Source organism: Aethina tumida, chromosome 3 (assembly GCF_024364675.1).
Source record: "Aethina tumida isolate Nest 87 chromosome 3, icAetTumi1.1, whole genome shotgun sequence".
Lineage (NCBI taxonomy): Eukaryota > Metazoa > Arthropoda > Insecta > Coleoptera > Nitidulidae > Aethina > Aethina tumida.
Genome location: NC_065437.1, coordinates 16,987,622 through 17,002,813, shown reverse-complemented (window position 1 = coordinate 17,002,813; position 15,192 = coordinate 16,987,622). Strand labels below are relative to the sequence as shown.

At 33.2% G+C, this 15,192-nt stretch overlaps 5 protein-coding genes across 5 annotated transcripts in view; 3 read left to right on the top strand and 2 right to left on the bottom strand.

The window, feature by feature from the left end:
* LOC109596328 (cadherin-99C) overlaps nucleotides 1–15,192 on the bottom strand; it is a 380,168-nt gene that overhangs the window by 18,653 nt on the left and 346,323 nt on the right. The gene's annotated exons all lie outside the window — the stretch shown is intronic.
* Nucleotides 479–1,106, top strand: LOC109601361 (protein atonal-like). Its single transcript, XM_020017598.1, has one exon. The coding sequence runs from the start codon at nucleotides 487–489 to the stop codon at nucleotides 862–864; it is 378 nt and encodes a 125-aa protein (XP_019873157.1). The 5' UTR covers nucleotides 479–486; the 3' UTR covers nucleotides 865–1,106.
* On the top strand, nucleotides 1,869–2,394 carry LOC109601353 (cuticle protein 19-like). The gene is made up of 3 exons (XM_020017589.1): nucleotides 1,869–1,901; nucleotides 1,979–2,041; nucleotides 2,092–2,394. The coding sequence occupies exons 1-3, from the start codon at nucleotides 1,869–1,871 to the stop codon at nucleotides 2,392–2,394; spliced, it is 399 nt and encodes a 132-aa protein (XP_019873148.1).
* On the bottom strand, nucleotides 3,065–4,123 carry LOC109601352 (adult-specific cuticular protein ACP-20-like). Its single transcript, XM_020017588.2, has 3 exons — nucleotides 4,002–4,123; nucleotides 3,755–3,814; nucleotides 3,065–3,401 (listed from the first exon to the last, which is right to left on the bottom strand). Exons 1-3 carry the CDS (start codon nucleotides 4,014–4,016, stop codon nucleotides 3,096–3,098), a joined length of 381 nt encoding a protein of 126 aa, XP_019873147.1. The 5' UTR covers nucleotides 4,017–4,123; the 3' UTR covers nucleotides 3,065–3,095.
* On the top strand, nucleotides 7,940–11,061 carry LOC109601351 (uncharacterized). The gene is made up of 3 exons (XM_020017587.2): nucleotides 7,940–8,069; nucleotides 8,169–8,276; nucleotides 9,862–11,061. The coding sequence occupies exons 1-3, from the start codon at nucleotides 8,055–8,057 to the stop codon at nucleotides 11,017–11,019; spliced, it is 1,281 nt and encodes a 426-aa protein (XP_019873146.1). The 5' UTR covers nucleotides 7,940–8,054; the 3' UTR covers nucleotides 11,020–11,061.

Genomic DNA, 15,192 nt, shown 5'->3' with positions numbered 1-15,192 from the left:
AATTATATCATACAATTCTTTTACTCATTGTCCTAAACCTGTACCTTTATTAAGTATTTTAATTATCGAAAATGTAATTTATAAAACCATATTTATAACATGTGATGACTTTGCTTCTAACGACTAATGAAGTAAAACTTTCAATACCTGCATTGAATCGCAGGTCGGCACGTCCCGCAACAAAAAAATAAAACGTAACCCGTGCTGTCGCGGGGTTCCGGGCGTTTTTTCGTATTGGCCCGTCATATGGCATGACCGGTAATTGGGATATAGAAATCCGTGGGCCTGCGGACCACGACGTATGGCCGGCGACGATTGGACGAAGGGCACGCGCTACCGGGGCGGTGCAGCCCCTCCGAGGGGCGACGGATGCACCCTCGACGATATAAAACGGCCCAACAGGTAGTCACGAACATCATACCCGCTCGTCCTTCGCAGTGTGAACAGTTCAGTTCAAGCCCTTACGTTTTTACGCCAGTGCCAAAAATGGAATCGCCAGACTACAGTTACTTGTACATGTTAACCACCCCGCAGAGTGTCAACAGTGAATGGGGTTCGGCTTCTTCCACGTCCAGTTACGACAGTTACGGGGATGAACACTATCAGCCAGCTTGTATCAGCCCCGACCCGATTGGGAGAGCTAAAACGCGTGTGACTCCCTTAGTGCTACGCAAAAGACGTCTCGCTGCCAATGCCAGGGAACGCAGGAGGATGCAGAATCTGAATCAGGCGTTTGATCGTCTTAGAACGTTCCTTCCTCAGCTGGGACAAGACAGACAATTGTCCAAGTACGAGACCCTCCAAATGGCCCAGACTTACATCACCGCGCTCTACGATTTGCTGGATCAAAGACCGGTGCAGTAGAAATAAGTGTTTAGTTTAGTATTATTTATTTGTTGCCATAGTTTCCAATGCCAAAGTTTATATTTAATGTTATGTTTAGTCGTAGATTTAAGAATGTTATGCCATACCAGTATTTTAGTCAGATTGTACTTCAGTTCATTACTAATGTAATGTAAATATTTGTATATATTGTTATTTAATTGTAAGTCGTACTATTTTAAGCCAAAATACCATAAACAGTATTTCTTGTATATTTAGATTTAAGTAAGATGCTGTGAATACCAAATTTGTCTTGTAAATTAGGATTATGAGCTTTTTAATAAAGAACAATTTGAGGTAATACAAATATTTTTCTACCATCCTATAACCCCACAAATAAAAAGAACATACAAATATAATATATAAGGTAAGTAAATTAATATATTTATTGAATTTTTATTCGGGTTCGTCTTATTCTCTTCTGTTGAAATCTCTTTTATTTACAATTTGTTTTGTAAGACGCATTTATCATTATTTCAACTAGTTCCACTTATATATTTTAGTATCTGTTTATTATTCAGATTCTTAACTTTATGCTGTTGTTATATCTATAATGCTCCTTATTTTGCATAAACATATTTGCAATTTATTTAAAAAAATGCCAAGTAGTGCAATATTCTGAATTTATCGAAGTTAGACAAGTTAAATAACTGTAGCAACAATTTCCGATTCATTTGTTGACTAATTGCAAAATTACCATAAAGAAATTGCATTACTTATTACAACCTAAAACTGCTTTTTACCCACTGTTTAAAAATTTTTCTACCTCAATATTGCATCTCTTTTAATGCGAATTACAACAGAACTAATTAAGCAAGAAATTCAGTTTTTCGTGGCGATTAAAATGTGCTGTGTTAAATCTTAGCCATGCATATGATTGTTGTGGGCAAATTTCGAAACTGGTGCATTTTTGTATATAAAACCAAAAGGCATTCGATAAAAATCATCATTCAGTTGTTTGATTTGATTGTATAAACAGCAGCACAATGAGACAATCCACCGTTTTTGTTGCAGCCAAGGTATAAAATATTTTGTCTAAACCGCAACTTGAATATCCCATATGCTATATATATTTTCTGGCGAATTTTTGTTACAGTTCCTCATTTTGGTGTTTGCCGCAGTCACATATGCTGGTCATGGTCATCATGGAGAAGACAACGTAAATATTGAGTCTTTTTAATGAACATTATTGTAAAAATATCATTTTAGGGTCCCGCTTATTACAAATTCGAATATGGAGTGCATGATCCGCACACCCACGACATCAAATCCCAACACGAGCACAGAGACGGTCACAACGTGAAAGGAGGATACACCATGAAGGAGGCTGACGGCACTACTCGAGTTGTCGAATACGTTGCTGATCACAAAGGGGGTTTCCAGGCTGTCGTCAAAAGAATTGGGGAAGCTCAACATCCAGCTGTTTACGGACATGGTCATCACAAGAAGGAACACCATGGTCCTGGTGGTACCAGCTATGTTGGTGTCACTCATTATGGATACAAGCACTGATTTTGTTGTTATGTTATGATTTTAATAAAGAAAATTAAATCAATATTTAGTTTTTTTCCTATTTTTAAATATTTATTAAATTAAATATTTGAATTGGTATATATTAAACATTTTGATAATAATATTTAGTTCTATTAATTTTTTAGTACTTTATAACGATGTATTTCAATAATTTTTTTGTGTTAAAAATATACAAGGTTACTTGAATAAAATTAAAATTTGAAATATATTTTTATAAATATATTTTTTTAATCTTTTAAATACATATTTTTAAGTTTTTATTTTTATTTTTTTTTCATTTATAGTTTATTGGAAATATTTTTACTATAATAATAATTTATAATAAATATTTTTAATAAACCGTAAATATTAATTGAAAATTTTTATATCTGTTACATTTGTATAAGTAAGTTATAAAGAAAATAAATGCTGCAACAAAAGTTTTTTGTTAATTATATGTAGAATACTGAAACTTCAAGTCGGTCAGGCAAATAAAACTTAACCAGGAAATTAATTTTAAACAATTTAATCATGTCCTTGATATCCATGTGTGACTCCAACTGAACTAATGATTTCGAAAAAATATTAAAAATAAAGAGTGAAAAATAATGTTCAACTTTTATTTGTTATATGTAGAACATAGAAACATCAACTTTGGTCATAAAAAAAACTTAACAATCAAAAAATTATTTTATAACAATTTAGTGGTGTCCTTGATATCCATAATGAGTGACTCCAACCCAACTAGTACCACCAACGCCTCCATGATGACCGTGATGACCGTGACCATAGTGAGCCGGGTGTTGAGCATGACCAATACGTTTGACAATAGCTTGGAAACCTCCTTTGTGATCCGCAACGTACTCGACAACACGAGTAGTACCATCAGCTTCTTTCAAGGTGTATCCTCCTTTTACGTTATGACCGTCTCTGTGCTCGTGCTGGGATTTAATGTCATGAGTGTGAGGGTCGTGGACTCCATACTCGAATTTGTAATGAGCAGGAACCTACAAAAATTGGTGTTAAATTACCATACTAGATTATGTTAATTACAATACTAGAAAATATATATCGACACTGTAATCAGAAACAATGAACAACTAGTCTTAAGTTCCCTGATATTTGTAACATAAAAAGCAGTCCAATCAAATAAATAAAAATAATTGTGCAATTTTCTATTCATCACCTACTTTATTTATTGAGCAATACCTCAATTGAATTAAACATTTATTGGGTGTAACTCTGGGAAATACTGGAATTGAATAAAAATAATATAAAAGCATAGTTAAAGAAAAACAATATTATTTACTCGTGTACTTGACCTTAGTGACCACAAATTACCCGTGAACCTTTTACTTACATGGTGATCATGATGGTGAGTTGCAAATGCTGCACCCACAATGACTAAGACAAGAGTTACCTGTAAAAGATCAAGATTGATTTTTATGCGGAAATTGGTAATTTGCCGAGAATGCGATTTACTTTTGTTATAAGAATTAAATTTCATTAGAAACGTTCTATTTGTACTGTTACAAGTTTACTGTTAAATATTCAAATCAAAACGAAAATTCATTTTATATATTCAAATCTGCGTATTTTACACTTACAGTAAAAGTATTCATTATAATTGTTTTACTTTAGAATTGTTGCACACAACTGATACAAAATCGACAATAACCAATAGTTTATATATAAAAATCAATGATCTGTAAAAAATTATCAGTTGCCCTATTAACTGCCAAATACACAATAAAAACAAAATTGGCATGAGTGAAACTGTCCACGAAATTTTTTCACAATTTTTGTGGTTACGTTAGGCTTGTGGATGTAAGTGAGTTCGGAATGTGTAACATTACATAAACAATGAGTGAATATGGCCAATGAAACGGGTAACAGTTCAGGTAATTTACATAATTTAAAATTTCGTGTTTTTTATGACGTTAAACAGTTCAATAACTTGAATTATTAAAATAATTAGTTAAACGGACAGTACAATTGCAAGAAGTTACTCGACTGTCACGTAGTTGCGATATGTGATAAGGAAATAAAAATATAATTGGTAGAAATGTGGGTAAAATGTTGTATAATAATTTATTACTTAAACAATGCTCATTTTTTTACTACCTTAAAACAATACATTAATTTAACATTACAATTTTTATGAGTTTGGAAAATTGTTTAAAAGTGGAACACATCATTTTTACGACCGGCAATAACTTCATTCACTAATTACAGATTAATTCTCTCCACGTTCAAGATTCTCAGTAGTAACGCTGTCAGCGAATCCAAATGGATCTTCTATATCGTCCACTTGATTTGTAGTTTCTTTTAAGTATAAAAGTTATGTCGATTTTCCCCTTATCGTCATTCGTCTTACAAATTTTCTAATAACCATATGTGTGGTGAGATGAAACTAATTACAGTAAGCATCTGCAGCATCCTGCAATTTTAAATGTTCTAACTCACTGGTGGTTTCAGGTCGGTGTTGCGCTTTGTCTGTTCAGTGTCTGTTTGGGGGCGTACAAGAAGGAATCGGAAGATGTAAGTCAAGTATATTTGTTTAATTAACACAATAATATATTTATACAAACTAAAAAATGTTTGCAGGACCCTGTTCATTATAAATTCGAATACGCAGTTCATGACCCCCAAACCAAGGACATAAAAGCCCACTGGGAACACCGGGACGGTCACATAGTTAAAGGGGAATACATGATGAAGGAATCGGACGGGACAGTTCGTGTGGTCCAATATTCGGCCGATCCTGATGCGGGTTTCCAAGCGACAGTCAAAAGAGAAGGTCCGGCTCGCCATCCGGCGCAATATGGACATCAGGATCACGGTCATGGGGAAAAAGCTTTCGGCCATAATGGTATCACCCGTTATGGCGACCATCATTGACCTGTCATTGAATTTTGTTACTTTTTTGGGACTGACTATGCTCGGTGATCTAATGATTAGTAATTTTTGTACATTCACTTATTGATTTTATTTTAATGATAATATTTATATTGTTACTGACGCGATAATTTGTATTTGTATACGATAAATTAATAAAATAAATTATTATTGTAACTTACATTAATTTATTATCCCACTCAATTTTTATAAGGTAATATCAGCCATTAAAAGTGATTATTAAACAATACAAATTGGAAAGGTTAAGGTTAGTAACATATTTTACTTATTTAAAAAATATACTGTTTAAAGTACACTAAACCACTGATTTAATTAAATAGGAACTACCATTTTCGTACTCACGTGTTTCTCACCTCATGTCTTTGACCAACACGCTTAGAATTAATTAAAATTCATTTGTTATTCAGATGCAACTTGCATATTCATGAATTGCAGCAATTTAAACCGAACAATGTAAGGCGGAACCTCAAATTAAACGTTTACAAGCATTTGTTTAATCAGTGATTAAAATTACATCATAAAAACAAAATTTTAACGTGTGTGTTCAATAATGTTTAGCAATCGAAAATCGGACGCTGTTTTTGGGCCAATGTATCACAATATTTCGAACCAATGTCTCATTAAACAAATTAATTATGGAAATTGTACCTGTTTGTATATAAAAAAATCGCCTAGAGGTTGCTAAAACATAGTCTGAACGGTTCGTGATTTAAAATAATAATAATCTTGTTTTGCAATTGGTACTACTTTCATTCCACGGTACCACGTAGATTGGTACAACTCAATTTAATTAAAATTTGTCATTAATTTAAAACGTAAATCACTTATTAATTTATACAAAAATCTTAACAGTAATAACATTAAATAAATGATAGTAGGAGTGTTAGTTCCGGTGTGATTCAGATATAAAATTTGCATTCTATATAGATTTAGATCTCGTTATTTGCGTCTGTAGAATTACATAAAAAATTGCTAATGTAGCTAATTACTATGTATTAAAGGGAGTACTGTTGGTTATTAATTCGTTTAACCTTATAGAAAAAATTTCTTATATTTGTTAGCAACGGCAAAGAACCTTGGCTGCGCTAAGCCAAAGTGAAAGAATTCGAATAATGAAAACTGATCTATATTTTTTAAGGTTGCTTGCGTAATTGATTTAGGGTATCATTATTTCCTTGTAGTCATTTCTACGCAATTATTCATGCTTCCTTTAACAGAAGGATATGTTCTTTTGTGTTATATGTATTTCTTACGGTACGGTGACAGTCTTTGTATTTGTGTAGGTCATTTTTAAGTAACAGTCAAATCCTGGTCATTGACCACACAATTAAGGAAAACGAATTGCTACTAAAACAATTTATTACGATTAGATCACTGTTATCGAATGAATTATTTGTCATTTTGTTGCTTTCAAATTAATATTTTAATTTTATGGTTAATAAAAATACCAAACATACCTAAAGCTATGAACGTAGAAGTAGATCAAACAATGTTGAAATTGCGTCCTTCCTACTGATACAAAAAATGTCTTTTAAACTGAATAATTAACATTGTGCTATGTCACAATATTTAATTATTTTTTCGATATCACTCAATTAAAATCTCCGTCGCAATTTACATTTTTCGCAGGAATCTCTGTACTGAGTTATTAATTATTGCAGAATTTTACTTTAGAAATAATTTATGTTAATTAGTGCGGCAATCGTTTAGAAATGCAATCAGTACAAATTGGTGGGTGCATTTAATATCACAATAGTTTGTGGATCATGAAAATGATAAATATTTTATGCGCCGTTGAATCAGCGATTTGTTAATCTTAAAAATTACACAAGAATATTAATCCCAATCGTAGGTGTTATTCATGACAATATTTACGCAAGTATTAAACAGGATTAAATTAAATTAACTAATTATAAATTAAGCCAATATGTAATTTCCTCATTGTAAGAGATTGGGTAAAAAGATTTAAGAGAGAAATTTTAATTGTTTTCATAAACATATGAACTAAATTCGTTATATTTTTATTTTGTACAGTGTGTTAACTGATTGAATAATATAATACAAAGAGAGAAATTCTAACTTTCAATTTAAAATTGTTGTTATACTCAATGAAACAAGAATATAAAAACTGTTTAATTTTATAGGTTTAAATGACTTTTTTTAAAATTATTTAATCATATTTTTAAATATGCATACTTTCCAACAATAACCAACTGATTAAGCAAAACAGACATAGAAACTCATCTTTTAATTTAAATTTGTTTAATTTAACATTTTAACTTTAACAAAGTTAAATTGAAAATTAACTCTATGAATAAAACATTTAAGTTTACAAAAATTAAATCATCTAGATTTGATAGATTGCCAACAATAGATCAAAACGCATAAAAAAATCACATTAAATTATGATTTATAATGATTACTACATTTTTTTATTTTAATTTTGGACAAATTTTGTAGTGGGCACAGACAGATCGAAGAAAACTCCATCAATATCAGTCATGAAAAAATATCAGGTGTGGGACGCGACTGAAAGATTGTGCAAGAAATTGGCAATGGGCAGTAGGATGTACGATACTGGCAACGGGCAAGTCCGGTTGGGTCGAGGTGTGAAGGACTTCGAATTTACAAAGCGTCCGTTCTAAACTGGAAAATTTGTCGCAATTTATAAAAGCTCGAATATGTCTTGCACCGCATTAGTTAGTTAGTATTACATAAGTGAACACACGCGGTCAGCCACAATGTTTCTGTTTTTGGTTAGTAGAAGAAAATGCGTTAGGCCTTATTATGTTCGCTCTAGTTATGCAGCCGGTGGATAAACAAGTGGTTATAACGTTTTGTGTTTGTTGTTAAAGGTATGTCTTGCGGTATCCTCAGTGGTGGCCATCGATTTGGGAGACCATCAATTGGGCAGTTTATACAATAACTACCAGGGAGTTTACGCACAAACCTATGAAGACTACGTAAGTTTTTCAACCAATTTTTAGAAACAATTATTAGAATTTTTTAAGATTTTATAGAACTTACTAGAAAATTTTATGATTTGAATGAACTTCAAAATAATTAAATATAATAACTGAATTAAAACCTAATAAACCAAAAAACGGATTTTGCGTAATTTATAAAATGATTTACTAGTATATTGATTATTATGAAAAATCAAAATGGGCCTTGTAACGAATTATTAAGACTGCACCTTTAGATTTTCTCGCTACTCGTATTTTCTAATAATTGTCTAGAACAATTGCATGCTTTCAACATTTAAGTAAGGAAAAAATATTCGACCTCATGGAATAAATTATTATCATATTGGTATAATTTGTATATCAGATAATTATGTTGTGTAAAGTACCCCCAAATTTTAACTATGCTCTGAAGATGATAGTTGTCTATTCTTATTTTCCAAGTTATTTAAATTAAATTTCTAGTAGTCCAATGTCATTAAGAAAAACGATAAATATGGAAATAAAAATACAGTTACATAAATATTTTAAACGCACAAAACTATTACATAGAACTGTTATGCGTTTAGTTGTTAAGTATGTCAAATTTATACGAAAGTGAACTTGTTCATTTTACAAGTTTGCAGGAAACTCGTTATAAAACGTTTGTTTCAATTAATATGTGCATAACGGTTACTAATACTTTAATCATTAATTAATTGTTTTAATACAATAAGAAAATATTTGCATTTATCGTGAGAAAAAAGTACATTGTATTTATAAATTATTTCTATTAATTTTTAATATTTAAATTGCATCATTTATTTATAACAAGTAAATGATTATGCCTATTTAATTTTCACTCGTTAATTCGATGCACCGTTTAACAGTTTCTCCGTAACATATAATTAATGTAGTATGTAATAAGCGTTAATGATCATTAAAACATATAAGTTTATACTGTTTACACGATATTTTAAAAATATTTGAGAATCAGGATGCATCGATTTTCTAAATTCTTTCATCAAACATAGTAATCTCTTAACAGAACAAATAAATACTTTCCTTACTTCCATAATCATCCTGCCGCTTTCTTTTATTTCCCATATAAATTTTACTAGAAATTTAAATCAATTGGTAAGCAATTAGTGCAATCATGCAGCCGATTACATTTCTAAAACACCTCCTTTTAGGACATTATAACTTTTTAGTGAAATATAATCGGGACTATTGTGTTATGATTACTGAAATGAAAGTATATTTTAAGGTCACTTTGTAAATCATTTTGTTAAACGGAGGTTTTGTAGTTTTACTAAAGTATCGGGTGTCAATTAAAACAACGCAAATTCCTAGTAAACGGATAATTATTCTCTTACATAAAATTATTGTATTTGCTAATAACCGTAATATGGCTATCCATGCTAATGACATAAACATAAACGTAAGAAAAACAATCGTTAGATGCAAGGTTAAAACTAAGACGAAATGGCCTGTCTAGATTAGAAAAAACAAGACATTTTAATAACAATCTCCTGACAAAATCAGTGAACCTCCAACTAAAATAATTTGATATATCCGTTCTTATATTCATCAATTTTATATTTAGAAACCCCACGATTACGAATTTGGATATGGAGTCTCTGATCCACACACCGGCGATCACAAGTCCCAGTGGGAGGTAAAAGAAAAAGGAGTAGTCCGTGGAGGTTACAGTCTTCTGGAAGCCGACGGTACTACCAGAGTGGTAGAATACGTCGCCGACGATCACGGTTTCAGAGCCATCGTCAAGAAGATCGACCAGTACGGAAACACCCATGTAGAATCCCACGGCAACCCAGAGGTACACCAAGAACACCACGAACTAGCTACCCCCATCGTAGCCGCCGAGCCTGCCGTGTCCCCTGTCTATCAGACTTACGACGGACATGTAGATAACTACGTACAAAACATTGCACCTGTTGTAGTCAGCAAAGTAGCACAGCCCATTGAGGCTTACCCCGTAGTACAAAAGGAAGTAGCTTATGCACCCGCACCAATCCAACACGTAGAACAAGTACAGCCAATTGAACAACAGTATTATCAGGCACCTGTTTTGCAGAAGGAAATCGCCTACGCTCCAGCTCCGTACCCGGAAGTTCCAGCCGTACAGAAAGAAATTATTTCGCAGACCTACGAAGCCCAACCAGTAATCCAGAAGTCCATCTCTTATGCTCAAGCTCCAATTGTTCAAAAAGAACTTGTTGCTCCAATTGTACAAAAACAGATCAACATCGCTCCCACTGCCATTCCTTACTCTGCCCCGCAACAAGTTTACAGTCAAGAACCCGTTTACAACAGCTACATCGCTAAGTCTCCTTACATTGTTGACATCAATGCTTTCGGACCAAAATCCGATGCCGTATTCGTTCAACCCAAACTGCCAGTTTACCAACAACAATACGAAGTGCCACAAGCTCAAAGTTATTACGGTCAAGAACAAGCTCTGATCAAAAACTACGGACAAAATGTTTTGACTCCAGTAGCTAAGGGTATCTCCCAGGAAACTTATCCTTCTTACGTTTCGGAAGGATACACTTCCAACGACTTTGTTCATCCACACGGTGAATCGTCTCAAGGTTTCTATGCTTCTACCGGCAATGTTGAAGACGATTCTGCTTATACCAACTACAACCAATATTCGCAGCAGGTTAATGCGTACCCAACTTCTTACAAGAACTTCCAACTGCCATTATCCTCTGTTGTGGGACATCCAGTTTTACATTAACCACTTATTGTAGGATTAATGTTTGTAAATATTTATTTTTTGTAATTTAATAATAAAAATATCATTAAATTATTATAAATTTTGTTTGAATTACTTAATGTTACATGAACACCTTTTCGATGTTTGGCTACGTCATTTTTTGTTGAGTAATTCGATGTAATCCGTTCATTAATTTATTTTTTTTTTAAATTACTATGCCTATATGAAGTCATTAGTCTTGGCCTTCTCTCAGTAAAATATGTGGAAATTCGATTACCAGATTTAACTCTAATTTGGGAACAAGTCAACTAATAACGGGTGCAATCCAAGCAAACAAAATGTTATAGGAAATTGCCTATGGAACTGTGATGCTTTAAAGGTTGTGAAGACTTAATTAAAACTTAATTTTAACGGTACGCACAAAACCTCCCTTAAATAAGTGGAGCAACAGTAATTTCCGTAAAATTCTATTTAGTTATCAACCCTTTGCATCCTGAACTGTCAGCAACGGACTTTCTGTGTTGCAACTAGTTATTAACACCTTTCCTAATTGTTGGCCTTCTTTGGCGCTTTTATTTTAACACCTAACTCCTTTGGGTGTTTTAATTAGAGTTATTAAAAGAAATCTGCCAGTAAAGGTGCGAGGATAATAACAGTTTTAAGATCTGATGCTTATAATTAACAGTATTAGAGCAATTTTAGTCTGACTTTAATATATAAAAAAATTGGTTTGTGCAACTGATTTGCTTCAGTCTCATTTTGCTTTAATAAAGAACACATGATTAATAACGAATTCCACAAAATTGTAACAAGTATCAATGTTTGTCCCACTTTCAAATATATAATGATACAAAACCGACCTTTAGTTGTCTTGTGCATTGGACGTCAGGTACCTTTATAGAGAAAGTATTGTGTAGCAAACAACCAACCAACTTTCATGCTCTAATTACAAACTAATTATAAATTGCACGATTCGGGTGTACATGTGGTTTATTGAAATTATGATAATGCACCTAATTTTATTAATAAAACAAATAAATTCGCAACTTTTTGCACATATTTCGCATGGTAAAAATTTGGATCACGTCAAGTGTGCTTTGATGTACAAAAGTGTCTTGCATTTCAACGGAACACGCATTTTGGCCACGCGCCAGCGGAAAAAGTAATAAATACAATACCCACTTATAACTGTTCGGTTTATTAGTGTTGTATTTCACTTTAAATTAAGATTTTAAAATTTATGATTTATGGCGTTACATTAAACCGAGCACAAAGTCGATAACCGCCACACGAAATTATCGTGAAATTGTGGAGTACAGTGTATAAATAGTTGCTGGTTTGCAGATGTTAGGTATGTTTGTTCAATATTTAACTGTTTGAAAATCGGCATGAATTAATTGCAAATTGTTAAATTCGAACATTAAACTCTGATGAATGAAAACATGTATTTGTAATAAAATTAATAAAGACGTTAAAAATATTCTTAGTTTTTGACACATTTATTGCTTGTTTATTTAACGTGAAACATGTCATTCATCATCGGATAAGTGAAATCAGATAACAAACAATATAATAAATAACTTATATAAAAATTTAAAATATTCATAAATTCAAAGATGAGCCTTCTTGTCATATTTAAAAAAATCCTCGATAATCAGTTTCAACATTTAATTACTTGAACAGTTGTTTGATATGGAAGGACACCATTGAACATCTGACAGAATATTGACGAAATTTACTTTAAATGTCATATTTCAACACTTCAAGTGTACGAAATTTAAATAAAAATTATGTAGTATTAATTTAATTATTTCAAAGTCAAAGAAATAACTTTCTTTTCGTTAATATTTTGTAACTAGTGGAAAAAATCAAGAGATCACTTGTTGAATTATATTGCAATTACAATGAACTTATCAAAAAATGGGATGGAATTCCATCCCTTATTACTAATATAGCTGGAAGCGATTAAATATGATTTTCAGAAGCGCACAACCACCACCGTTATTCGACATGAAGGAAAAAGCAACTAGTAATACCATTAATCACGTAAATTATTTGCCGATGGGCGGTGCATGCGCGACCACCCATCGCGACCGTCATCCCCCGGCGCAACAACCCCTTACCAATAGTGGAATTTTATCAAAAGCCACCTCGTTTGCATCCGTGATGAGCTGCAACATCAGGCCGGCTTTTAATTGACCATTATGGATTTTTTAGGGGTGGCCGATTATGACGTTTATCTAGTCGCAAATCATACCCGCGCTTGATTAATGGTCGAATACTCATTAAGGTATCGTTATAAATGAGATGTTCGGGTTAATTTGTCAAGGATTCATTAATTTTCAAACTCGCTCATTTTTTTTATGGTAGCCCCATTTCACGACGTTTCAAAATGTTTTAATTATAGGAGTTCAATTAAAAAGTGCAGGTATATGTTCCTCTGTTTGCTTAATAATCTTGCTTCCTGTGTCGCAAAAAAAGCCTCGCACGTTGTGAGAACTGCCAGATTAAGTTCGTTGTCGATCTAATGATGTTTCTGCGTCGTTCCGTTGATGATTTGGACGGAGATCGGACAACTGGTAAAACACACAGGGCTCCGAAATTAGCGTGCTAATAAATTGCCACTGACTGTTATGTTGCAAAAAAAATAACGACCAAATTACATTTACGGTTAATTTTAGTATCGCGTAAATCAATTTTCGGGGTGGTTACCGAGTGACTTGTGTGGTCTGTCGTTACATCGACATCTTCATTAAGTGTGCACGGCAGGTCGGTCGTAATTCAGACGCGCAAAATCGCTAATGGCACCAACAACACCCTTTACGATGGGGTGGCCGCTGTATCACAAAAGGATTCTGTGTCGTGGGGCGGTTTGCATTCTCTGCTGATTCAATTTAATGGACCGATTATGTTAATTCCGATTCTTCGCGATTAATTGACTTCTATTGTGGCCACCTTTGTGCTTTGTGAACTAGTCGGCGTCCGGGAGTTTTACAAAAGTTTTATAATGTGCTCATCTGTTTTTGTTTGGACGATAGAGTAATGCGTTTGACTAACAGAGTAATAGTCGAAACATATGCAGAATTGTTTTAACCCGCGGGGCAGACGCGAAATGTTTAAAAGGGCCTGAAACAAAGGCCACATGCTGCCGATACCAATTCGTTTATTTCATGCCGGTAATCAGTTGAGTCAATAATACAAACGTTATAATTTGGGGATCACCGACGCCCTTAGGTTATTTTATGTTGTACGAGGTAAAATCCAAAACATTTTTTTATTATCTTGTACGTATTTTTTAAACACTACAGTACATTTTATAGTGTTATAGAAAACTTCTTTATATTTTTTTAATATCTGTACAAATAAAATAATTGAAATTTATCATAAAATGCTTCAGAGAATCGTCTAATTTACGAAGAAAATAGTTTATCGGTTGTCATCACCGTGCTGTGTCATGAACATGCTCTTGGGATTTCAATCGCGATGAAGTTGTTAGAGCCTTTACACTTCTTCAAGAAGGGCGATCGCAGAGGTTCGTGATGAACTTGCTCCAGTCCATTATTCATAGATTGTGGAATCGGCACAAAGAAATTAATTAATATCAGTCACTGGAGAGCCTTTACTGATCGTCAGACACCGACTACTCTTCGAGAAAATGGACATTTGATTCAGATGCCACTTCAAGAGTGAATAAGAACAGCTCGCCAGTTAGGAAACCTTCACTTTTTGGTCACAGGGACACATTTGGTACACAGGAGAATGAGAAGAAACTTCGCTAATGAACACATTAGCTGGAACATGAACTAATGGAACCAGGTTCTCTTTACAGATGAATATAAGTTTTTTTTAAGGCCAAATGATGCACGACAAAGAGTCTAGAGACGCCGAGGTCTTAAAGAAAAGTTTTTGGAGGAGGATCTCTAATGGTATGGGGCGGTGTACTTCACATCTTCACGAACCTATAATATTAACTTTCAAGAATCAGTATGGACGAAATTTCACTTTACTTTAATGCAAGATCACACATTGCCAGAGTTGTTGAAAATTTCTTTGAGAGTTATGGAGTGGCCAGAGAATTGCACCGTTATGAATCCTATAGAACATCTTTGGGATATCTTAGGGCGACTTAAAAGAAATCTGGAACCCGCACATAACCTTCAAGAATTATATAAATAGCTTCAGAGAGTATGCTTC